The sequence below is a fragment of the Falco rusticolus genome, chromosome 7 (assembly GCF_015220075.1).
Source record: "Falco rusticolus isolate bFalRus1 chromosome 7, bFalRus1.pri, whole genome shotgun sequence".
NCBI classification, from domain to species: domain Eukaryota; kingdom Metazoa; phylum Chordata; class Aves; order Falconiformes; family Falconidae; genus Falco; species Falco rusticolus.
The window spans coordinates 36,635,592-36,662,055 of record NC_051193.1 but is presented as its reverse complement, the minus strand read 5'-3'; the positions used below and the strand labels follow the sequence as shown (position 1 = coordinate 36,662,055).

Below are 26,464 nucleotides of genomic sequence, written 5' to 3'. Positions count from 1 at the left end.
TTTTTTCCGCTGGCCTCCCACTCACTACAGGATATGAGCCATTCTCTCCAGTGGGAAATAAAAGTTTGGACTAAAATTTGCCATATTATTCCTTCTCTAAAAGCAGCTTTCAGGTTGAAAGGCTCCAAGGACAAGTTTCCAAAGGAGAGCAGAAGAGTTAGGGACAGATTTTTAAAGTCTTTCAGTTACATTAAAATGAAATTAGATGCCCCTTAGGACTTTTTCAGCAGAAGGGGGTGTTTTTGAAATTTGCATATGATGTCTGTTTACGTCTTCTAGGTATCCAAATGCTTCCAGAGACTTGAGGTTTGAACACCTAAGTCCCCTTGAAACCAAAGACAGCCAGGCATCAACTCCTTCCAAACTCCTGCCAAAATTTTGTCAAACTTGGAGCACAAAGTTCTAATGGAAGAGATTATAAACCCGATTTCTGCTCTGCTTTAGCAGGCAGCTTAGCACCAGGGAAAAAAACCACACCCATAGTGTTGACTGTATAAACATTTTGTTCAAAGGGTAACATTTTCCTGATTAATAGCCTTTCAGTATTAAGAACAATCAGTCTAGAGCATTATTAATTGTCCCTTCTACTACTCGTAACCAAATATATGTGTGTGCATATACATACATACATATATATATATACACTCATGTAAACACACAGGCACATTCTCACTGGGGTAAGCATTTCCAGTGTGTCTGATTTCAAGTAAAATACAATACACAGGGGGTGAGAGCTGCTTTTTACAACTCTGGCATATGGAAGGGGTGTTAGCTCTTGTAACCCTTTGTTGCAAGAACTGGCAGCCCCAGGGATGTGTGGCAAGCATTACTGCCCTGGTGAAAGGCACAAAATGCTCACCTGGGCAGGAAGGAGACCAAGAAAGAGGCAGAAGATGCTTTGCTTTTTGTCCAGGGAATGAAGGCTGCTCAGTTGTTGGGCGTCCCAGCTGCATTTCTATTTCATCTGTATTTTACTTGTGGGACTAACAGGGTTAATGACAACAGAAAGTTTTCATGTAAAAGTTGTAAAAAAGTTGCTTTTCCCTTGACAAGGATCACAAAATTTCAAGAAATTATTTAAAAAGACAATCTTGCCCGGTCCAACCTGTTAGGCTACAGCGAACACACAACAGTGACACCACCTTCATAAGGAAAAGACTTCCCTCCCCCCGCTTTTGCTCTCATGTCTAAACAGCTGAACAGGTTAACTATTACATCTACAGTAATGTCCAGAGGTTGTCCAGAGGTTGCAGTCAAGCTCAGGGGCCCTACCCATCCTTGCTTTATGTGACTCAGTCAGCTACAGATTGTCTATGAAGCTCCTCCTGATGCTACACACGGCTTGATGGGCCTGGGCAGGACATACAGGTGTGCGCAGTCACGTGCAGGATCACAGCTTAATGTGTCTAAATGAAGTATTGATCCAGGTAAACAAGAGCCTGTACCCAGCAGAGTCTTAGTGTTCATGGGCTTTCCCCTTCATCTGTCCCACCTTAAAAACAATGAAATTTTAACATTGGGTTTCTCCAGGGTGAGTGGCATGAGCCGGAGGAGTAGAATTTGTTGCTCTCTTGGCATTTGCCGTAGTCAGAGGCTGCAAAAAGTGCATTCACTGTTGCTGCCGAAAAAGAAAACACAATTCTGTATTTTGTGTATGATCTCTGTGTACACACTCGCCTACACTCTGCCAAGAGTTTTCTTTACGGCCAGAAAAGAATTTTTCCAAGTTTCCTCCAAAATCTGTAGTGCTGTGTCGGGACACTTTCAAAACTTCAGGCTTTTAGCCTAAGTGGAAAGAAACCAAACGCCACTGTTAAGGAAGGAAAAACAAACACAAAACCTTTTCTCAGTGGTTAGAAACAAAAAGCTCCATCGGCGTCAAAGTGTTACACAGTCCAGCCTCATGAGTTTCTGCAGGGAAATCCTGAAAAGAAACAGCCGTGCTGGGGGTGAAAGGGGCGTTGTTAGCCTGGGACAACAGCTGTGACAGGTGCAAACTGGCTGTGACAGTGACAGCCCCGAGACTTCCTGCTCTGGGGACACGCATGCATGACCAGCGCACACGCATGCACCTCTCGGCACCCAGGGGAGAAGGGACCGATCTGCTCCTGTTCCTGAGCATCTCCCCATCTTCTGTCGGGGAAAAGGAGCAGCCAGGTGAGCGGACGGGAGCGGCCACACGTGGCTCACTGTCCCACGGGTGTTCTGTGGTGACGCTGCCAAGCAAAGGTGGGGTGGCAAGGGGATGCCATCCTCTTAGGTGCCTCCAGCCCCCTCCTCACCCCTGCTCCTGGGAGGGCAGGGCTGGGGCCACAGCTTTAGGAAAGGCCAACAGTTGTGAAGTGTCGGCAGTAAATGTCATTTTCAAGTTTAAAAGCGTGAAATCGTGTTATAAATATTTTAGATGATTGACTTAGGCCCCGGGATTAAAACCTGAGTGGGTAATGGCTATGAAGAGAGGAGGAGGGAGGAGTGGAAGTGAAAGAGGACCAGAATTAGGCCCCAGTTTGCAAAGCCGTACACGTGTCTCAGTGTAAGCACATCCGTGGTCTCAGGTTCAAGTTGGATACTCAGGTGTGCATCAGCCTTACCCTTGGGTGAGAGTTTCTCCCATGTCATCACCCCCTTGCCCCCACAGGTCTGGGACCTGCAAAGCAGACGGTAAAACCTTTTGAATTTCACTCAAGTTCATTTCTAAATGAAAAATTGGCTGTTTCCTTCCTGCCCTTGCATTTCTGGAGTAGAAATATTAGAGTATAGTGAAGTTTGGTAAAGAGCACCCTGCCACATTTGCATTCCTGTCTCTCATGAAAATGTGTTTGTTTTATGCTGAAGAACCAATACACTTCTTGCTGGGAAATACTTGTGGCTGTCAGTACAGTACCGGGGTTTAAAAGCATCGCTACTTATTCCCCTGATTTAGAACTAATATTTTTTTAGAACTAATATTTTTAAAGAGCACGGGATCAAAAGTCACTGTCATAACACGTATTTTGTGAGCTAGAAGAAGTTATTTTTATATAGTGTAAATAAACCTTTTTTTTTATTTATTTGGTACTTTAAATAAATAACTGTGGCAAGTAAATGTTCACAGGTACATGCAGGTGCACATGAAGAAAACTGCTTATGCATCTGTCAGTACATAAACACAACACATATACCCAGTACAGAGGAGAAAATAAAAATTGCAAAGAGGTCAGTATACTGAAAGAAATTTCAGAAAGGTATTTCTTCCCCTAATTTAACGGGGTAAATGGTGCACGAAAATTAAGGAGGAGCCTTTCCAAACTACCACCTAAAAGTGGAATAATCTTGATAATCTTAAAAGTACAATATAGAGAGGGAGCGGTGAGGCCAGCGCCAGAGCCCGCAGCGTCTCCCTCGGCAGCTCTTCCCCCTCGCCCTGTGCAAATTCTCCTGGATTAAAATGGCAGAGGGAGGAGGGGAGTGGCCGGGGACAGTTCGTCTGATATGAGATAACCGCTGCTAGTCAAATTGCACTTTTAATTGCACGGGCCAATAAAAAAGAAAAACTTGCTACAGAAGTTCATTTGAATGAAAATGGAAGACACACCCCACGAGCTGCTTGCCATGGCTGTGCATTGTTTGCCCTCACCCTGCCGTACAGCCCGAGTGGCGAATAAAAGCGAGCAGTTCGTACACTTTTGTTGCCCGTTTCTGTCAGGCCGGCTCAGGACACCCCCCCCGCCCCCGTTTTCGCCCCAAAGCACACAGGGGTTGCCGACCGGAGCCTCGTGTGACGACGAAAGGAAAAGTGGTCTCGCTTCCCCTTTTGTTTCCTTCCCTCGCCCCCCGCCCCGGCTCCGTCCCCGTTTCTGGGAGCGCTGCGGGGGGCGGCCCGGGGAAGGCACCGAGGCGCGGGGCGATGCCGCCCCCGCCGCCACAGCCCGGCCGTCGGACGGCGCCATGCGGGGAGGGGTCCCGTGCCCCGCCGGGCTGCGCAGGCTGAGGGGGCTCCCCGCGGCCCGAGCCCCCCGCCGCCGAGGTGGCAGGGCGGCCAGGCGCCCGGCTGGCGAGGCGTGAGCCGGGAAGCTCGGGGGCGCCGCGCACGCCGGGCCCCAGCAGCGGATCTCGGCTCGGCAGAAGAGCCCCGGGGAGCGGCGGGGCGCTCGGGAGTTACGGAGCGGACCCCTGGCGCCCACCGCCGCGGCCGGGGCAGCAGTGGCGCCCTGTGACGGTGACGAGACGCCCCGGCGGGCGGCTCCGCCGCTGGGGGAAAGCCGGCAGCACCCTGCTGATGGGCCTGATCCTGCTCCGGGGTGCGGGGGGGGCTGCTCCCCGGCTGGCTGCCCTCGTCCCTTCAGGGCTCCGCTCCCCCAGAGGGGGAGTCCCCCGGCCCCGACACCGTCCCATACCCGCAGCGCCGCTTCCGGCCGGGCCGACCCCGCTCTACCTCAGGCCACCCCTGTTCGCTGCGTGTATCTGTGTCCGTGTCCCCGTCCCCCTCCACCCCCGGGAGAGACTCTTCCCCTCCGCGCCGCTGCTGCAGGCGGCCGTTCCGACTGAACCGGGCACAGACACCGAGCACCAACCACCCCCGACCCGGCCCAGCTCAACGGCCCACGGGCAACGGGGGCTTTGTATGGAATCCCATTCAAACCACGCCGTAACCTTCCGCCTCGGGGGGAGAAGGAGGGGGGAAAAGTAGTCCCTCGCCACCCTCCTCCCGTTGCTGAGTTCACAGTGGGGCGGAGGACCCCACTGCCGCCCCCGCCGCGGGCCGGGCCGAGCCAGGGGGCGCCGCTCCGGCGGGGGTGAGCGAACCCGCCTCTCCCCCTCTCCGCCCCGGCGCAGCCCTCCGAGGAGAGGTATCGCTGGGCGGAGAGATCGCGGAGCCCTCACACGTACGGCCCGGCGATACGCCTCCACCTAACCCAGCAAACGGAAGCGCCGGGCCGCCACGATGGACAGGAAACGCCGTCCAATGGGCAGGCGGCCTGGCCTCCCAAAATGTAGGTTTAGCCAATGCGGAGGGGTAGGAGCTGGGGGAGGCGGGGCCTACCGCAGGCAGCAGCGCAGGTTGAACGGAGTCCCAGCGCAGGGCTGGGATGAGCCTCAAAGTTAGGGGCGATCGTGGTGGGGGATGTAGCAGCGCCGCTGCCGCCGCGCACCGGCCCGGCCCGCCCCGGCTCCCGCCCGCCCTCGGCGCCTCCCCCAGCCCCCCCCCCCGCAGTTTTTAAACTCTGACCCCCCCCCCCCCCCCTCCTTTCCTTCTTCTCCACACCCCCCCTTCCTCCCCTAAATGCCAGCCATGATCGAGAAGGGCCCGGAGGTCTCGGGGAAACGGCGGGGCAGGAACCACAACGCCGCCGGCGCGAATAATAACAACAACGGCGGTAGCAAAAGTTTATCCGCCGCCCCCAACGGCAACAGCAGCGGCAACTCCTGGGAGGAGGGTAGCTCGGGGTCCTCCAGCGATGAGGAGCACGGTGAGGAGCGGGGGGGCGGCGTGTGTGGGAGCTGGGGGGGCAGGGGCCGGGCGGGCCCACGCGGGTAACGCTTCTCCCTCTGCCTCCCTCAGCTGGCGGCGGCATGAGGGTCGGGCCGCAGTACCAGGCGGTGGTCCCCGATTTCGACCCCGGTAAGTCTTTATTTATTTCTTTTTTAGGGGGCACGAATACATCTCCCCCCCCCCCCACCCCTTTGGACTTCCCACCGATGAGCGGAGCCGGGGGGGGGTACTCTGCTCATGGGGGGTGGGTGTGGGTGTGTGCCCGAAAATAATCCCCCCTAATTCCGGCCCCAAACACCCGGAGCGGGAGCAAGGACCCCCTCTTCCCCCCACCCCCCGGCTGATAAAAGAAGTCTCGATGCTTTCCAGAGGGCGCTTTGCAGGCAGGGAGGAACAGGGAAGCTGGCAGGGCTAGAGGAGGCAGGAGATGGCAGTTGGGTGGTTTTTTTTTCTTTCTTTCTTTTTTTTACCCCCCTCCTGGACTTGTCTGTCTGTGGGCTTGGTGGCAGCGGTGGAACTAGAAGATATCAAGTTGTAAATATAATTTTTTCGAAGGTATTTAGAAGGGGCTTGGGTCTGTATTTTAATTTTCTCTCTTCCTAAGAAGCTACTCACTTCCCCCCTCAAAAAAAAAAATAAATGTTTCACATTCCAGCTATTCTGCTGCGGTTCTTTGTAAGCTAATTTAAAGTGGTATGGAAGCAAATTTTGAGCAAACAAAGGAATTGGGGCTGTGCTGAAAGGCAGGTGCTGGAAGCACGTTAGTACTGATGTATCTCTGTGTATAGAAAGACAGGCTGTTGACCTCCTTAGTTTGAAATCTAAGCATTTCTATTTTTTTTTGTTTTGTTCCTTTGTAAGTGGAGGGTGAAGCTAGCAAAAACCCTCCTCTTGTCTGGAGAGCCTAGCGTTTGGAGTTGTCCCTTTGCCCAGCCCAAACTTAATTGAATCCTCCGCACCTCTTGCCTTAAAACAAAAAGAATGGTGTGGAAAGCCACAGTGTCTCCTTATTGAATCATCCTGAGAGTTACTATTGTGTGGATTTACGAAAAAGGCTTCTCATGGATCATCTTCAGGCTGTGCACTAATGTGTTGGATGCTTTTTTTTAATTATTAAATACATATGTTTGTTAACTGTTAAGGTGTCGAGCACGAGGGTGAAGAGGATATTTTTTTTTCCCTTAAGTTCATTATTACTTGTAGGTATTTACGGATTCATTTTCCTCCACTCCTCCCCCCCCCTTCATTTTGTGACAAAATAAGATACAAGGTCTTGGCACATAGGAACTCCATTTCTTGGTTGACCAGGAGGAAGGGAGGGGGGTGAGGGGAGGAGGTGGAGAAGAAGAAAAAGGCAAGGGGGAGAGCTGTTAGTTAGGCAGCAGTTGACACTATTTTTCAATCTGTAGGTCAAATGCAACATTTCTGTAACACAATGTGCATCACACTGGCTATTAGCCAGGTATCACAACAATACTTGGGCTTTTCGGTCACCCCTGTGAATTACCTCTTTTGTGCAATTCATTTCTCTAACATAATAGATGGAGGGGAAAAAATACTATATGCCCCTTCCTCACTATTATGTGCTTAGTTATACATTGTTCTGGTTTTAACTTATAGATGCACAGTGACCTATACAAAGGTTATTGCTTTTTGTACTGTGTGGAATGGAAGGGGTGGGGGGAAGTATGTGATGTAGGGAAGATTTTTTTTCTGAGTAACATATACCCTAACACGGCATCAGCAAGCACCCTTGAGTACACGGTGTAATACAGCTTTTGATAAATTCACTTGAAGTATATGATCAGTCTTCTGATGACCTGAATGGGCATTGGATCCTCATTTACTGATCTATTATTTTCTCCCCACCTCCCCCCCCCCCCAAAAAAAAAAAAAAAACCCCAAACAAACAAAAACTTTATAGTTAACAAGTTTGAGGTGAACTTTGTCTGCTTGTGTATTGAAGAGTTGGTTTCCTAGCCTCTGGAATTACTCGGGAATGGTTTTGCAATGCAACGTTGTTTCCTGAATTTTGTGATCTTTTCTCAGTCCTAAAGGCTAAATAACCATGTTGTGTTTATTTGTTATGCTTCTTTTGTTCCCTTCTTTAAGAAAGAAAACCCTAAATAAGCCTAACACCCTGCACTAAGACCTTTTGACCGAAACTGTTATATTACCAGTGAGACAGGACAATTTCAAAGTTGAATTGATGAAATAGTGTTATCAGAGCGCACAGATGCTGTGTCTGTTTCTCACTAGAAATTTTAGGGATGGTTGACCAAAGGGTCCTAAAGCTTGAAGGTTGCTTGGTGTCGAGTTGCAGAGGCTTTCACCTTCAGATTAGCTGGCTGGTAAAATGTAAAGGGCTCACGCTGCTCTAGCTGTGTCTAAGGGGAAAATGGCACAGACTAGGCCTTGTATGTCTTACCTCTTTTTTTTTAGCTTAATGTTCAGTTATACCTTGAGTTTAGCGGAGATATCTGTAACTGCTGATTCTTACATCAGCGTTCTTGTGTGGGTGTTCTTCTGTCCCTATGCATAGGGCAGAGAAAACATTTCATTTTGTTTCACTTCTCAGCCACATGCAGTCTGTAGCAAAGAGCAATAAAATCAGGAAAGCTTTTCTGAAATCCTTTTCTGTGAGACTACGGGACAAAGGAGAGGTAGAGCAAGGCAGTGGTGTGATGCTATTCTAGGTTTCATGAATTAAATAGCCGGAGAAGAGCAAAAAAAGTACCATATGGTACGGCCTGAAAGTGAAGAGAGTGTCTTCTCAAGATCTCATAGGTTTGGGGAGGGAAGGGACCTCAGCGCCTTTCTGTTTGCATGGAAGGGGGATAGGGAGTGAGAGAGTGCTCGTGTCTCCCTTGTTTGAATAGAGCGTGAGGAAAATGGTTAAAGGTTGTGCTTTGGTTTTGCTTCATCCTTATAACCAGAAAATAACAAGTTCTCATTCTGGATTAAAATACCTTGGTGCAAGTTTTTGATACTCCTTGTGGCTAAAACTTGCTGTGATGGTGACCGAGGAAGGGCATGATGTGATTTGGACTGTAAAAATGCTTGTGGCTGGAAAGCTCTGTAGGAAGTAGTCCTTACTTGCAGTTCCTTTAGTGAATCTCTCTATGGTGGCAAGGCCTATTCCATGGGCTGGCAGAGCCTATAGGTTCTTTGCCAAAGTTAATGTTCCTGTCTTGCTTGCCTATCCCAGTCTCCCCTTACTTTGGGAAAGATTTTGCTGCATTGATCCCACTTATTTTATCCTCTCAAAAACTTATATTATTGGTATAGTACTTACACCTCTATTATTTGTATAATAAGAATATTTGTACAGTAAAGGCAAGGCTTTTGCAGAGGCAGTGTGTTTATTAAATAAGCCAAAACTTTTTTGGGCTGAAAATCCCATGCCAGAGCTCACTAGAATCAGTAAAACTTGCACTTCAGCTGTGTTTCACTGTTTGGCCTTTATTTCACAGATGTGATGTGAAAAATTGCTATTGTCTCTCCTATTTTTCTCTTATTAGAGCTCAGAGTCAAATATTTGCCAGCTGAAAATTCTGTGTGTTAAACTAAAGGCTGGTATTGGTAGGTCAGCATTTCTTGCGAGTTCTTGGTCTGAGATGTTGAGGGTTTTGAAGAGGGAAAACTATTATGGTTCTTTTAATCCATACAAATGAAACTCACATGTCCTGTTAATGAAAAAACTCAGTGGAAGGAAACATTGCATATCCTAAAGCTAAATAAAAATCTTTCATATGGCAAAGCGCTGATACTGTGCTTGACCATTTTACTTGTTTATTAATTTACGCTATTGGAACATTGAAAATAGGAGCAAGAAAACATTAGTGAGTACTTTAACACGGCCAGTGAATTTAAGTAAAGATGAAAGCTTCTGTAATTTTGAGAAGTGTTAAATAACTCCCTGCGGAGAACGGTGTCTCCTGGATTTTGACATGTAGTGAAGGCAGATGAGCTTTTTTTTCCTCTCTTGTAGCACTACAGCTTTAGATTCCCTCATTAGCTGCAATGGCAGTAAAAATACAAGCCGTATCTTGTACCTTTGAACATCAATTGTGTTGGTCATCTTTGGAAAGCATCTTCCGAAGCTATTTCCAGTGGAAACGAGCGAAAGCTGGTTTGACTCAATAGTGTCTTGTAGAGATCCAAATTTGGGATGTGTGTAAATTGGGAGGCTTCAATCCCTTGTTAGCAACGCTACTCTCTTCCCAGTATTTTGTTGTTGAACTGTAACAATTGTAACTGTTGTGAAGTAGAAATGGTGGAAGGAAATACTTTGTAGTGCTTCTACTTCTAGGTGCAGGAAAGTCTACTGGAAGGTGCTTGCTGCTGGAGTGTAACTAATCCTTGAGGAGCTTGTTCGCTACTCCACAGTTAGCTGTACTCTTGTGTGCTCCTGCACAAACACTTGATATTCCCTGAACCACTTTAGTGGCCAAGACTGTGTTGTTTCACCGTTACAAAAAACAAAGGGGGAGGAGTATGGGAAGAAACCAACAACCCTTTTCAGTGTAGTCAGAAACTCTGTCAGTGTAGTTGTATCTAAGAAGGGGTAAAAATACATATATATAAAAAATATATGTATAGTCATGGCTGTCTCTGATCTGAAATGCCTAACGGCGAAGTGGTGGTGTGGCTGTGCCCTAGGGGAGGAAGCTGGTGAATCCATCCAACTCTGTAAAAAGTGCACCCATCCTCTGTCTATTTAAGATTAAAGGTGAAAGTATAATAATGGAATAGCCACTGAGTGGCTGATTCCCCTAGAACAGCTGTCTTTCTTTGGTGATTGTAAAGGCCAGATTTCATTAGGTTATATCTTCAACTATGAAGCGCCTATTGGTCTACATGATGGGGACTGTAACCCTTTAACAAAAGGTTGTTAAAAGCCCCCTTAGGACTTGCACTTGGTAAGTGCAGCTCCCAGCCAGCTTGTTCTGTTTCTTTGCTTGCAGATAGTCCTGCTCGTAACAGTCCTAGTAGTTTGTGAATAGTCTGAATACCCAAGGACTGTAAGAGAAAATGGTATTTAGATGAATGGACTTGTCAGAAAGGGGGTGGGGAGAAAACTGTGCTCTCCAGGTGAGACTTTGGGATCTCCATCTGAGCAAGTGGAAAAGTCAAAACCAAGCTCCTGAAAATGGAAATACTGGTATCCTGGAAAGCTATCTCATCTTCTCAAATGACTTTGCCTTAAACACTACAGGCAGGAAGGAACTTGGTGCAAGTGTCTCTTTGGAAAAGAAGGGAGAGTTACGAGAAGGTTTGATCTAATCAGAAATACCAAACCATAATATACTAATGCCCAGTGTGTTTGGGCTGACAGAGACTGCCTGGTATCTTGATAAACCAGGTGTCCTTTCACTGTTGTTTGAGGAGATGTGCATCGTCCCCTACATGAGTTTTTCCTCAGGTGGTGGAAAATCAAGGTACTGTGGGTTTTCTCTTAAACTTTTGGGTGGGAGAAGAGGAGTTTTCCCCTAGTTGATCTGCTTAGCCCTTTATTCCCTTGTGGGCTATATGTTTCTTGTCTTCCTTCTTCCAGAAGTCCAAGCCTCTCTGTATGTGGTATACTTAAGAGCAGATGAGGAAGTCCTCCACAGGCGCTCCACCAAAAGCTGTTGCCCAAACCTTGTTTTTTCAGCTGTCTCAACCCCATAGGCATTTAGGTACAGTTGAAGGGAGTTCTTAAGGCCAGGCCTGGTCCCCAGCAGCCCTGGAGAAGGGGGAGATGACTGCTGCCACCTCCTTACTGTGCTGGCAACTCTGCTGGTGTGTGGTGAATCTCAGTCTCGTCTTGTTCCTTGACTGGTACATGCTGCTGGTCTAGTCACTATGGCAGGAGAGTGTGCAGTCCCACTACTACATTACAAGAATGAAGCTGACTTCTGGATGCCGGCAGGTTAGCTTATTCTCTGTTTCTTAAATCCACCCTGGAGAAAATAGTAGTGCCCAAGTTGGAGACTTTGTTATCCGTATCTCTGGCACCTCAGCAAGAGAACAGCTGTTGCTTTGGTGCCATACCTTTCTTACCTCTGGGCTGTTTGCCCAAGGGAGACCATTTTTAATCCTGCGTGGCTCAGTAGTTAGCTTTCACCTGGTCTGTTCACTTGTCCTGTGAAGGGGTGCAGAGGCTGCTGTGGTGAGCAGAGCTTCTGGTCCATGTTATTCCAAGGCATGGCTTTGGAGCTTTCTCATTATTCAAATAGTACCAAGAACATCCTTCTCAAACCTTAATGCTGTAGTAAACAAACAAGTCTCGGTGCAGCCAAAGCCTGTGGCTTCCTTCCCTGCCTGGCACATGCAGTGTTTGTATGTGGAGGTAATAGCTGTCTCATGTACTGACAAATGTATTAATGGCTGGACTGGAATTAATACTAGGTAGAGTGACTACTTTGTTCTTCATAGCTGGTTCCTGCTGCTTAATGAGTTGCTCTTAAAAACTCTTGTTTGCAGCCCTAGTTAGGTCTGTGACTTGGCCAAGTGAAGGCTTAGAGCTCCCTGTGATTAGTCATTATAATTAGCTCGGAAATCTTTGCCTCTGTGATCAAGGCACACTGTATAAAGGCACACTGTATAATGCGGCTTATAGTGGGCTGCAGTCCTGTCACATACCTTCAGAGCAGTGTAAATGACAGCGCTTTGTTGGACATACGTATGTATTTTAACTGTGCTGTAACTTTAATATATGATTTTTTTTAATGTGCTGGGCAGGTAAATCTGAAGTAACTGGCTCCTCAGAAAATTGTGGTTTGTGCTAGTCCCCGCTTCCCTAGGATACAACAATTCGTGGTTGTGGCCAAGGCTTGCCTTACTCATTCCAAGTGTAAGGTAATATTTAGACATGGTGACTAGTGGCTGATTTGAGTCTAGAGACCAAATTAAAAAAAGAAAACTTTGGGGTAGTTAGAGCCTGCTGTCTTCCTAGGAAGTCTGTACCTCTTTATGTACTGGGTGACCTTGTCTTTTGAGGCTTTGACTTGACAGTATAAGAAGATGAGCAATCCCACGTTCTTAAGTGTTTAAACTTGAAACAACAGTTTGAAATTCAGCTCTTGAACACATGAAGTTGATTTGTAAATGAAACTTGGTCTTAAATGCTTAAGTAAGGTATGTTAGATTAGATGGCTTTTTAAACTTTACAAGCTTTTAATTTATAGTTTGATATGAAAGTTTTGATGACTTTGTGCTTTTCGAAAGTGCAAGAGGATGTGCTCAGCCTTTGTGAAGGCAGTGAAAGTTTCTCCAGCATATTCTAGAATTGGGCTGCTTTTGTGCTCCTGTTTCTGTTTTGAAATGCAACAGATTGTGATGGGACTGCCTTTAAGTATTGTAGGTCAAACTGAATAAATTTGTACAATATTGAGACAAAACAAGTGAGTTTAACTTATCTTTCCAAATATCTTCAAAAATTCAACTCCAAGCAGCAGTTTGCTCTTTGAACTTCATAAAGGAAGTATTGGTAAATGTTGCGTCTGGGGTGAGGAGGCTGCAGCCGTGTGATAAAATTGCAAAAATCCCCTCTCAGGAGGAAATTGTACTCTATGCTTCCCTCTTCAACCTGTCTTTCTATCTTGTATGTACCTATAGGGCACATCAGCAGAGTCTTACATGTATTCTGTATAACTACGTATATCTCCAGAAAAATGTTATTCCCCTGCCCTATTAATTATAGGCAGGAGGATAAGGTAGTGAGCTTTTGTCCTTAAAGTTATTTCATCTTCCTCACCACCTCCCTTATCTCTGTGCTCTTCATCTGGATGGATTTCACAGGTAATAATCTGAGAAAGTCAATGGCTTGTTTTTGTAGTGTAGTTGTCTAATTAGAGGAGTCTAACCACATGGCTGTCTATCGCAGCTTTTCATTTTTGCTGTCTGTAGGTATCTGTGATAACCTGTGATGATAGCATGTGCGTGTACTTTTAGATGGCTAGATGCCTTATCAGGTTGGGGTTTAGTTCGTACAGTCTTTGATTTGAAAGTTGGGTATTAAAAATAATTATTAGTGTATGTGACCTTGAACTGGTGTTCTTCTAGACTTTATAACCCTAGTATGAAAGCCTGGTGTAACAAATGTGTAATCATAGTTTTGGCTTCTGGGTTCAGAAATCCCTAAGGCATATGTATAAACAAGGCTTGTACGCAGGGGCACGATGCCTGCCCTCTGCTCTTAGCCGGTCCATGGAGGAGGCACAGAGAGATTCCACTTCCACAAGGGGGATTGGGGATGCTAAGAAAAACCTTTCCTGAGTAGGAAATGGACTCCCCTTTAAGAACTGAAGTGGCAGGACTGGGAAAGTCTCGTTTACAAAACAGCATTGCTTTTGAAGCAACTCTTTACTTGCAGTTTGCATTGAAATATGGAGTTTTTTTTCTCTTCCCTGTGACTTCCCACCTTCCTTGGGGGTCTAAACTCATCCCTCTGTTCTCATCAGTAACATTGGTTTGAGTCTTGGCCACGTGTGGATGGGGATAGGGGGAGGATTTTTCACCTCCTGAGAGCTAGCTGCCCCATGTGGCAGGTGCTGTTGGCTGGAGTTGTTCAGTTTTGCGTTTGGGTTGCTAACGGCTGTGCGAGAAGCTAAAAGGGCCGTGTCTGTAATCCAAGGGCTTTTTTTTTTGTGTGCGTTGAACAGTGTAAATGACCTGTAGGTACCAGTGTGCCTCCTTAGGAGGGGGCTGCTCTGGGTGCTTTTGGGGGAGTCAAGAACTGTAAAGCCAGGCAGGTGTACCAGGTGTAACATTTGTACTTCTGTGGTATTGTTTTCTGTCTGGGAATCTTAAAGATGTCCCTCCTGGGACCCTTGTGCAGCTGCCACTGCACTGTTCATGACAGTAGCCATGGGAACACAAGTAGGATGATACAAGTTTAAAACCCCAACTTGTTGCTAGGCAGACCCAGCGCAATGTGTAGATTAAGTAGGTTTAACAACAACAAAACACCAACCCTGTTCTCATGTTCTACCTCTTTCATGGGGGAAGACAACTTGGCTTGCCCCAGATTCTGGGTCTTTGTCTTTAGGCTGGCAGAATGGAACCAGCCCCCAAAGGGTCCCCTGATACCAGCCAACTTGGGGGGAAAACCCCTTTTGTACATCTGAGTGAGTACGTGGTGGCTGGGTGAGTGGGAGTTTCAGCAGGTAGGTTTTGACACAACCTTTTCTTGAAAACAAAGTGCTGTGAGGCGAAGCGATGTGCCATCCAATGCAAAACTGTTGTGCTGCTTGTATAGTCTAAAAGTTGTAGCCTGCGTTAAAATAGATACTGCTAAAAGTGACACTCTAAACAAAGGTCACAGGCTTAAAATATCACAAGATCGCTTTTAAACTCTGGCTGTAAAAACTTAAAATTATGACTAAGGCAAGCTAAACACCTTCAAAACTTACAGTGCTTTTGCACACAGCATAAATGACGGTATGTGCTAGATGAGCTGGCATAGACCTTTTAACAAGGGCAATCTTTTGTTGATAAGTTGCTTTGTCCCAAGATCATGTTTTGGTACTTCTTGTTCAAGAAATAAGAGCAGCCTGTTCCCTCTTGTTATTTTTGCCATCGATGCCTGACAAAAGATGTGTGGCAAATTGTAGGGGCATGAAGGGAACTGGAGACCCAGTCTCTAAGGGAACGATGGGCTCTGTACTTCTTGAGGGCTGAGCTCCAGCATGCCTTGGTCTCTGCAGCTTCTGGCTTCCTGTATCACAGCAGTAATTGGTTATGTTCTGGCCACTGGTTTAAATGGATCTTTTTTATTTTATAAACATTTGCTGTGCAGTAACTGTCATTCCTGTTGGAATAAGGCCATTTATAGAGATGCTCCCAATTACCACCTGCTCTTTTTCTTTCTTAGCAAAGTACACTCTTACCTAATTTAACCTCCCACAGCAACTGTTTTCTCTTTGCACCTTGGCTCACTGCTATCCCTTTCCCCTCTGACCACCCTAACTAACTACAGTTGTCCTTGCTTGTACTTCCAGAAATTACCCACTTCTTGGGGGGGGGGGGGGGGGGGGGGGGGGGGAAGCTGCTTTGCTTGGTTTGCCCCAAATATTTTTGTAGTCAGCTCTTACAAGAAAAGATTGCTTTCCTTTTAATATGCCTCAGCCTTTTTTGTTGTTTCCTAAGTTGCTATTTGTGGTTCTCCCACTTTCATTATAATTTGTGTACAGCTTTTAGATCCTATCTGTCCACCCTCTTACTAACCCAGCCTTCCTTGGATTTCTGTGCTCCTCTATGCTCCTCAGCCCTCTTTCCCTGTACTTTGTTCCTCCAGGAGAGACCTCTTCTCTGTGCCTGAGCTGCTCTGTAGTTGTTTTCCCAAGTTCCCTTGCAGGCTGGAAGAAAGTGGTCATGATTTTTATTTTGTTATGATTTTGCTCTAAAAAAGGGGAAAATGTAGCTGAACTCTTCCCCTTAATCTAGTTTACAACTTGTATACCTCTCTGGATGTGGGGTCTGCTCTGCCTGTTTTTCAAGCATTTAAATAGCAGTGATGATTTTGCCTTTTCAACCTCCTTTCTCGAGGCTTTTATGCATTGTTGAAGAGTTTCTGCCTCAGCTTTTCCTGTGGAAGCCTCAAGGTGCCGCTTGCTCTTGCAGGAGCAAATGCTTCCCACCACTTTAGCCTGGCAGAGCACCTGTCTCTGGCCAGTAGCATCACTCTTTTCCTGAACTGTTACTGCTGTAGCAAACAGGTGTGAGAAGGATGAGACAGTTCATCCCTTCTGCAGCCTGGGCTGCCCTGGGGACAGGCTGAACGTTTGGCTGGAGCTTTCAGCTGGCCCCTGCCTGCTGGGCACTGAGGCTGAGTTGCTGTGAGTAGCTTTGAAGCCTGTCCTGTGAATTTGTTGAGGAGGGATGGGGGGTCTCCTCACCTGTTTTGTGAATAAAGCAAACCTTGGGGTTGCTGGCTGACTGAAATCTGCAAGCAGCAAGTTTTGATGCAGTGAGGATAAGCTTTTTCTCGCTTTGCTGTAGACTCAGCCTTGGGCTCATTGTTGGGTGTGCTGAGTGGGGTGATGCTGAGGGGAGCTGGGACAGTACAGCTGGATCTCATCTGAAGTTCTCATCACCTCTCTTCCTTTTAGGCTTTATGCAAGTATTGAATGACTTGGGGGAGAGGCTTGCTGGTGGGAACTTGGTGGCAGAGGGAAGATTTTTCAGAGCTGTCCTCTGGCTCTCAGCCCAAGATCTGAGTTGCTTGGCAAATTGTTTCCTCCTGTGCATACTGGCTCTGAGAAGCGGGTCTGCTCTCTGGGAAACTGCTTCATTGTGTTCTAGCTCTTTCTGTATTTTGGGTGGGTTTTTAGGCCTGTTGATTTGGTTCTTAAAATGGTTCCCCTCCCATTATTTGCTTGGGAGTGTGAGTGCCTGAGATGTGTGTGTGTTTTTTTGTGTGGGTTTTTTTTTTTTCTTAAGGCAATTTCAGGTGAAACAGCCAGCTGTCCTCCATGAGCAGGTCAGATGCTTTCCTTGTGGTGCAAACAGGGCAGGCATAAATCCAGGTATCCTGCCAACAGTCTGAAAATTGGCAAGGGTCTAGGGGCATATTTGTAGATCTGGGTGAAAAATGACTTTTTCTATTGGAGCAGAAGCAAAGATGATTGGAGTTGGGGGGTCTTGTGGTTTGCTTTGGTGCAGCTGGTGACAGAGCAACATCCCTGTGCTGGTCCAGAGCAAAAATGGGCAGCCTTTGTTTTGCCTGACAATCTGAGACTTGCTGCTGCTGGTTTGAAAGGACAAATGTGTATTGAGAGGTCCTTTATAAACGTTTAAGCTGTTTAGAGAGTTGTATGCGAGTGGTTACCTTAGGCATAGTGATGTCTTTTATTGTACCCATCTTGCTGAAGTTATTTTGAAGGATGGAGAAGACAGAACTTCTTAGATCCTCAATAAGAATATTTTTAGAGATTATAAAAACAAATAAATGAGGTGTTGAGGGGATTAGACTTGGAAGCAATTTTTACTGTTCTGAAACTTGCTGGGGAGGGGACTGTTTCATGCTCTCTTACCTGAGCCCTTCTGAAGAGGCTCTGGGAGCAGATGCTGGCCTCGTCTTGAAACCAACTGTCTCTATCTCAGTTCAGTGGAATGCTGCCCTGTCTGGTTATTGCTCACTCCTCTGCTGTTGTGTTGCCCAGAGCAATACCTCCTGAGCAGCAGTGTGTCCTTTTGTTTCAGCTCAAGGGAAGGAAACTACTGCTTGCAAAATGATTTCAGTGTCTGCTGGGGGAGTGGGGTAGGAGATGCAACTGGGGGCTCTGAAAAGAGGTGGGTAGGAGAAACCTTTCCAGTGACTATATAGTGCCTATATAAATAAAGGCAGCGGATTTAATTCATGCTGCCAGAGCTGGGACAAAGCTTGGAGCAGGTGTACATCCAGAGTTTTGCTTAAGTTGGATGGATGCCTGTTGAAATGTTTATCAAACGTGAGAATAAAAGGAAAAAGGTTGCCTTGAACCTTTTTTTGATGATGCATTTTAAAAATAACTTTTCTAAAGTGAGCAGCAGGTACAACTAGAGTTTGAAAAATTGACTTGGTGCTTGCAAGCCACAGTGGGAAACACCTGTACTGCAATATGCTCTGCAGCAGGAAGGGATAAAATGGTTGGGTGGTGCTTCCTTACTGTGGTGTGTTTGCTGTTGTGGGGTTCTCCTTGTGTGCTAGGGTTGCCTTTGCACTCTTATTGCTACTCTGTTCTTAATTTTTCATCAGTAGATGTAATTTGGCTTGGTAACTGTATTGTACTGCTGTTCGAGAGGTTCTGGAGTAGGAAAGTTAATCTTGGTAGTCTTAGCTCAGGTTTACCTCTAAAACTATGGCACGCAGTTGAAGCGCTGAAGCTGTCTTCAGACGAAGAAAGACACTACTGCACTAATGTGCTAATTTTATACTCTCACTTGGCAGGTTGCCTTTGTAATCAAAGGGCTGGAAATTTTTCAGTTTGAACAAAATGTTCTAAGTAGCTGTTCTCTAGGTGGAAACGGATTTGATACGGGATACTGCCTTCAGAAGAAATCCATCTTTCCATAACTTCCTGGGCATAATCATTCCCACTAAAATTCTCTTTCCTAAGTGAAGCTATAGTAAAGACCTGAGAAGGCTTACCTGTGGAGATTCCTCAGCAGAGGCATCTCTCTTCAGTCTCTGTGTCTGATGGGAAGGGGTGGCGGGGGTAGGGGATGTGTTTTCAGAAAGTACCTGTAAGTTTTAGGAATGGCAGTTGTTAATGAATTTCAACAGGGCCATTCTATTATGTGCCATTTTCTCCCTGTTTGGTTAATAACTATTGTACGTGCTTGGTAGAGAGCATGGTCAAAATAGAAAAGCTTGTTTTAAGGAAGTTTGGAAGAGAATGTCCTGGTGAGTTGTACAGTACCTGACACGTGAGAATTATGCAGCAGGAGGTAAGTATCTGCTTCTCATCAACAGTGTAAAAGTAATTAGAAACATCTTTTGATGCCCTTAAGTTTTTGCCCATTGTTTAAGGGAATCGGTGAGCATTGACTAGAGAACATGGGTATCCAGACTTTACTTTTTCCAATGAATGTCCACAGGAGCAGAACAATCACAGGGCAATCATATATTTTTAAAGTGGTTTGATATGAAATGTTAACTCAAAGGCCATGTTATGTTACTAGAAAGCTTAAAACAAATGGCAGAATTGCTTCCAGGCTCTATGAAACTCATGTCTTCCTGTTTTCTCTGATTTATTCTTTTTGAAGTAGCTTCCAGTGTTCTTGAATCTATATACAATTTTAAATACAGTATTTTCTAATGAGCCTAAAATTTCAACCTCTGTAATACTATAATGAGAGCTGGCTGCTAAACTTTGTTGCTTTGAGTTTAAGATGAAACAAAACTCTGTGTGCCATATGTTAAAAGGACAAGCTGACTTGACAACAAGAATGTTTTATCTTCTGCATTTTGGCAAGTCTCTGTAGTCTTGGAGGGCAACTGTAAGGAGAGAGAAATCAGTGAAGGTGTAGGAATGATGTGAACAGGACTTGTGAGGTCAGCAGAACTGGAAGCTGTGTCTTACATGGGAGGGGGGAATAGGAAGAGAACCAGCCAAGAAGGGCTGAAAAGCGGCAGTGGGGAAAATCTTAACTGAAAAAAAGTCTCATGCTGTTAGTGTCCCCTCCTAAAGATATTTGGCTATTCTTTCTGTTGTTTTATCATTTGATAGATCAAACATAGAGTTGCCAGTTCAGATGAGTGCAAATCCACCCTTCCTACACTTTGCCAGAATATGGTCTTAAATTGAATTCCTGAGATCAGGAGTCAAACCAGGCTGGTGGGGTGGTGGTGGAAGGGAAGCTACATCCATGACAGTATCTTACTAGCTAAAGGCTGCTGTACCTGCAGGTCTGACACATCCATGTTGAGCTGAGCTACTGCTTCTGCCTACAGCAGCTGTTCTTATCTGTTAGGGCCTTACGTACATAACTGGGTACTGCCCTGGCAACCTGGGCAAGTGTGCAGCTTGCTTGGTGATGAGAGAGCCAGAGCAGGCCTGTCCTTCCTTTCTCTCTTCTGAGGGAAGGAGAGCTGTGGCTTTCTCTGCTCACATGCCCTCTGCGAGCCCTGCAGCTGCTCAGGCCACTCAGCTGAAACTCTTCTTTGCTCTGGGTTTTGTTCTATCTTACCTGAAAGCAGTTTGCTCAGAACTTAAGGACTTACATAGTGGGATGCAAGTTGTGTTCAGCATCTGCTGTTGTGCTCTGTCACCATCAGCAAAGTGTGATGTCTCCATGGCATACTGTTCAGTTGGTGCTGCTGTGTTGGGCTTGGTGAAGCTTGATCACCATGGGTCTAATGACTTGCTTGCCATAACCTGTGATAAAGGGGGAGGGGAGGATTGCAAGTGAGTGTTTCAGCCATCCTGTCAGTATATTTTACTGTCCTGTTGGTTGTCCTGCCTGTCCTTTGAAGCCAGGCAGCATCCCTTTGTACTGCCTTTGGGGCATGAGGATCTCGTATGTGATGACTTTCTGCTGGACTGTAGCAGGCTGCTGGAAGTTTGAGCGAGCCAAATGAGCTGCTGGCTCTGGGGATGTGCCCAAGCCAGATGCAGGGAGAGCCAACACTGTAAGTCACCATGCAGGCTGGCTCTTGGCACGGTATGCAGCCGAGTAAAAGTTGCAGGACATGCTTTGCAGGGTCTAGAGGCTGAACTCACCTCTGAGTGGATCTTCTAAAGTTTTGTTACTTCTGTTCAGGCTTGAGTTCTACAGTACGGATCTTTTTCCTCCGTCTCTGTGTTTTACACTATATTAAAGTTCTTAAACACTTGTCTGGGTGAAGGGGCCCTTAAGGAGTCTGGAAAGAAGGGAGGTTGAAGGTGGAAGGACAGAAAGCCTTATTTCATCCGTGAGCTGCACAAAGCACCATATCTCTTTCAGAGGTGGAAGTACTGTTACTACATGCATTCATGCCTAGACCTCTCAGGGGCTGGGACAGGTCTTGCCTAAATCTGATCTCCCAGGTCATGCTAATTCTAGTTCTTCTTTCTTGTGTCATGCAATAGCTCAGCCTCCCCCCTCTGAAAAACAAGCAATATTGCAGTCATTCCTGTGCTGTTCATGTGCTGTGTGTTCAGAGCAGGACCCTCCTCTGCCACTGGGGTGTCCTTGCTGCAGCAGGTGGTGGTTACACTGTCACTGAATTTGGCCAGGCATGTCCAGGATCCTGATCAGTAAGAGCAGGCACTTTGTGCTGGTGCTGTTGTTAGACAGGCATGAAATCCCTGTCTTGGATCACAGTACAGTTTACACCCTGTTGTTTCACAGATGTCTGTGTCATACAGCTGTAGGGTGACAAAAATCATCTTGTCAAAGCAGATGTTTAAGTGGCTATTTAACTTGCTTTGTAGTGAACTATCCCCATGCAACTACAGCTGAGTGGAGAAGGAGTATGGGCTAGCATAGAGGGAAGTGGTGGGAATACTGCCTCCAAATAGCCGTAAATAAATAGTCCTTGATTGCAGCCAAGCGCAGCTAGAGCATTAGTGAAGTGAGCAAGGGAATGAAGTAATGATCATGGACAGACCCTGGAATGAATTGGACAGGGGAAGCTGTCAGCACACCCAAAATGGCCCTTCTGTGTAGATGTCTGACTAATTGGCAGTGATGGGGGAAAGAGCACGTAGGATGCTGGGATTTGACACTAGCCTCTGAAGGGCTCTCTAGGGCATATGTGACCACTGGAGGTGGCTTGTGAAGCTGGCTGATAGGGTCCTTCCATAGGGTTTAGATGCATAGTAACGAGAAGGTTGTCACTGGCAGGGAAAGAAAAATAACTTGTTCCCCTCTGCAGTCACTTGCACTGTAAGATTACAAGCTTGTGCTGGGATTGGGCAAAATGAATGCTATCGCCTGCAGTGTTCATGGCTCTTGGTACTTGCTTGCCTCCACATAGAGGAGCTTGGGACATTTATGTGCTGCAGGGACAGTAGCCACTTTTCCTGTTCAGGGCAGGACTTTCAGTGCACAGTTAATCCAGGTACTAAGATAAGTAATTAGCACCTCTACTCTGCATGTGCGGTCTCCATAGCTAAGCCTCCATCAAGTTCTTAAGTTTCTTATTTTGTTAGCCCCCAGCTGGATCACTTCTCTTGGCACAACGGAGGCTGAACTTGAATGAATGAGAACCCAGCTGGGAGGTGAGACAGCTTGCTGTGCAGATAATGTGGTGATATGTCTTCTCCTTCCTCCTGTTTTTGGCCCAGTGGCCTAAAACCTTTTTCTGAAAAAGCATCCTCCAGTTGATTTTTCAAATGGGGAAACAGGCAGGGCTTCTTGTAACAAGGGAGGGTAAACTTGGTTTAGGTTACTTTGCCCTGCAGCAGAGAACCCTGACACCTGAAGGTAAGAGGTGGTGGTGGGGAGAAGACTCCAAAAAGAGCTTGGTTTCGTTAAGCAAAGTCACCTAAAATCTTGACATGTTAGAATCATTTCCACTTGGCATAGCCTGTGACAGGTGTTTCACCATGGGAAACTTACTGCTTGACTTCCAGTATGACCTTGGGCAGAAAGCTGAACCTTTTGGCTTTCTCCGTTTTATGTTAAAGCTGCCTGTGTTGTTCAGTATGGGGATGAGAGTGGAGTGGACAAGTGTGTGTGTATCTAGACACATTAGAGAAGAAACCAGCAGCCTAAGCAGAGCTAATGCTTTATGAGGCAGGGCTGGAGTCCCCCCTGTCTGATTTGGAGACAAGTTAAGACAGGGAGAGGAGGTGTCAGTGTTCGTAGTCTGTCTTATTAACAGAATTGATGTATCTGAAGACTGGTTTGACCACAGCAGATTAATTAATGTTCTGAAAGTAAAACAAGAAGAAAATTTCCTTTGTAATCTGTCTTCCAAAAGTCAAAAGTGTTTCTGGCTGCAGGATATCTAAGGTGCATTAACTGTTCCAATGTGAATTCCTTGTGGAGACTGTGCTTGCTCTAGCATTGCTGCGAAGTAAAGCAGGTGCAGCCAGCGCTTGGCTTGCCTGGCCATCTCGGAAGGAGTCTGCATTTGTGCACTGGTTTGGGGGGAGGCAGAGATCTCTCTAGCAGGGAAGGCAGAAGCTGAATTTACACGTTTCCCTTTCAGGCTGCTTGGAAGGAAGAGAAATATATAGTAAATAAATGTGTGTTGGGGTTAGACTGTTGTGCCAGACCTGTGATGTGTCTTGAAGTTTAATTCTTTCCCACTGCCTGTAATGGAGTGATGAGGGACCAGAAGGTTTCCTGGACTGTCCAGTGCTGCTCATGTCATGTAAGGGCATATTTCTCTGGGTTTCCTTAATTTCTAGTTCATAATAACTGACTCTCTTGTTCGCATGTGCAAGAAAAACTGCTCCCAGGCACCACTGGAGTTGGGGAGGCCTTTGCTCTGACTGCTTTAGTATTGTTCCTGTTTCTGGAATGTCAGTTCTATGGGTGAAACCTGGTGTGGTGGAGCAGCCACAGCCGCGGAGCAGGGGGATTTCACTGTCTCAGGAGAAATCCTCTTCCCCCTTAAAAAAAGGGTTTGGAGGGTGTTTCTCGGCAATTTCTCTGCTATGCTTTTTTCTCTGGCTATTTCACCAGAGGGTTTTTGAGAATCTGGAGGCCTGTCCCCTGAAAATCTGGGAGGGGAATACAAGGTACTAGAGAAGGTAGGGAAACTCTTGAGGCAGTGTGTTCTGGCTTGCTGGATTCAAGCAAGTGCCTGAAGCCCAGAAGTTCCCCCACTCAAAGCCCCTGTTTACTGTGAGAGCTGGAGGAGTGAATGCCAGGTGATGCCAATAGAAGCATATTCAGTTCTCCTGGACTTCTCTCTAGCTGCCTGCCTAAATAAACACCCTCTGCATCAGTCACACTATTGTCTCATGCCTCTGAGCTAAGCTAATTTTCCCCTTGATGGTGTAAAACAGGAAATGCATTCCAAATCTTTATTGACAACTCTAGCTCTATCCCCTCTTAAACGATGAGAGGACAGCTGGTCTATGGAAACACCACAGCATTTATCACCTGGCCACATGCAAGGTAGCCAGAGGGTGCTGCGTGCCTGCCACATCCATTGGAAGTCCGCGGTAGTGGAGCTAGAGTTTGTCTCAGCCTGCTTTGTGCAGTGTGTTTCTGTACAACGTGTGAATGCCAGTTGTTTAGAAATGTTATGGAACTCATGTTCAGTCTACTCCTGGAAGGGAGAGATCAAAAGCAGGTCCAAATGTGTTGTCTGTGGTCTGTGAAAACCACAGTGTATTGGATGGTGAGTTACCTTCCTAGGTTCAGTTATAACGGAGCCCGAGGGGACCCTGAGGGGAATAGGCTCTTGTTACTGTGATGTGGAGACATAATTTAAGCAAGTCCCTCTCAGGGTTCAGGGCCTCCTAGTGACCTGCTTTACTGTGAAGAGATGCTATTGTGACATCGACAAGCAGAAGCCTGTCCGAGGCGATGACCAAGTACGCCCGGCTGTAGTTTGACATGTGTATTATGACAGATGGATACGCAGGTGAGCCAAGAAGAGGGTAAGAGGTCAGAGTAGCTAGAAGAGCTTCTCCTGGATCTAGCAGCCAAACAACTGTTGTCCTAATCAGCAACTTGTGGGAATGGCTTGTGGAGACAGGATGAAACAAACACTGGTCCAGCATTCTGTTTGCTAGTGTGCACCCAAGTGTCTTGACAATTTATTTCTTTAAGGTGTATTATCAGCTATGCAGAGCATTTAATGTCTCAGACAAATTGGTCTGTAGCTGTACCTTGAGACTTTTTGCAGGCAGTGTCTATCATGGCAATATAAATCATCCATCCATCTAGTGACAAAAATGCCTGCTGCTTACCCCTGGAAACATGCTTTTGAACTGTCAGAGTGTGAACACTGTGGTGGGCTAAGCAGTAAGTCTCAAGTGCATTGTGCTGGCATGGTCCCTGCTTGGTGCAGTGCATGCAGGGGAGCCTGGATGGGGCCCCTGGGTTCAGGAGCAGTTCCTGGAAGCCTGGCTTCCTGCTGCTTGTGACTTCTCAGCTCTGTGAAGTTTTATGCTTTTAAGTGGATGATCTGTCTCAGTAATTGGTCCAGGGGCTTGGAAGACAGAGGTGTGCAGCACCGTGTTCTGCTGTAGAGCTGCTTGTAGGGAGTGGGGGGCGATGTTGCTGGTGTTTTGAGAACAGTCCTTGAGGCTCGTCATTAAGTACATTGTAACTGGCTCTGATCGAGGGCTTGCAGCGTGTCTGTTGCTAGTCTGCAAAGCTCTTTCCTTGTGGCTTTATCAATTTCAGCTTTAAAAATAAACTTGGACTTATTGGCTGTGTGCAGGCTTGGGATGGCACAATACGCTGTTAGTTCATCTTTGGAATAGAGGTGTGGGTCAGCTGCTGGCAGGCAGAAGTCCCTGATGTAGATGCTGTGTGGTCAGCACACCCCACCCTTCTACCAGCAGAACTTGCTGGGAGGTGGTTTGGTATTGCTGTACAAGCACAGCTCTGCCAATATAGCAGGACACATACTGGGAATGCTCTGAGGATGCTTTTGTGCTTAACTGCTATGGAGTGAATCCATGAACCAGAACCTAGCTAGGTCAGTGGAACCAAGTCCCTTTGGGTTGGAGGACTGTAGGCTGGGCCTTGTATTGCCATTCCTCCTCTTTCCCAACTTACAATGTGAAACAGTTGTGTGGGTGGTGTTTTTTTCTTTTTTTCCTTCCTCTCCCTTTTATTTTTATTAAGCTAGTTTTAATCCACAGTATTGTCTTATCCTATCACCTGTGATTCTCCACAATTTTAAATTGGCAAGAGACTTGATTAAAGCTTAGCAATACATTAAAATCTTTTCTAGTACTCTAGGAGCTTTGACAATAAGAATGACAAGATTTCTAGAACCTAAATGTTTTGTCCTCATTTGTTCAGCTTTTTGCTTTAACAACTGTCTCCAGTGGTCTTTTTCAGGCAGTTCACCTGGTGCGGAGGCAAGATTTGCTGTTCTGAACTTTTCAGAATCACTTCTGCCTCCCCGCTTCCTAAAGGCTCTGCTCTTAGTACTCACAGAGTTGCAACACCAGGTTAGAATAAACTGATGTGGCACATGAGGAAGGATGGACTGGGGAAATACGGTAGAAGACTTGTGTCTGAAACTGCAAAGGCACAGATAGCCTCTTTTCTTGTGGTTAATAGCTTGCTTTTCTTTCTATTTCACTAATTTATTCCTTTATTTTCCTGTGCATTAGTCTTTGAAATACTGCTAGAAAAGGATAGGTAGGCATAGATGCAGTTTCCTCTGTTCTGAAGTGTAACAGAGATAGATCATTAGCTTCTCTGTAACCAACCTACCCTCCTTAACTACTGCTTTTTGTTCCTGGGTTTTCCAGAAGGTCTTGCTGACTTGCATCAAAACAGGAAGTCTGCAGTGCTGTAAATAACTGGGTGGTTCAGTTTGATTTTTTTTCCATCCAACATTTTACCAGCCAGAGTTAAAATTCCTTTTTATTGGCATCAGTCATCCTGAGCTAG

At 46.3% G+C, this 26,464-nt stretch overlaps 1 protein-coding gene across 1 annotated transcript in view; it reads left to right on the top strand.

Annotated features, from left to right (window-relative positions):
• The first annotated feature begins 5,051 nt into the window (after positions 1–5,051).
• The window catches only part of RCOR1 (REST corepressor 1), an 89,925-nt gene continuing 68,512 nt past the window's right edge, over positions 5,052–26,464 (top strand). The window contains exons 1-2 of the mRNA XM_037394408.1: positions 5,052–5,450; positions 5,543–5,602. Coding sequence (XP_037250305.1) covers positions 5,264–5,450; positions 5,543–5,602 — 247 coding nt within the window. The 5' untranslated portion in view covers positions 5,052–5,263. The remainder of the gene's footprint in view (positions 5,451–5,542; positions 5,603–26,464) is intronic.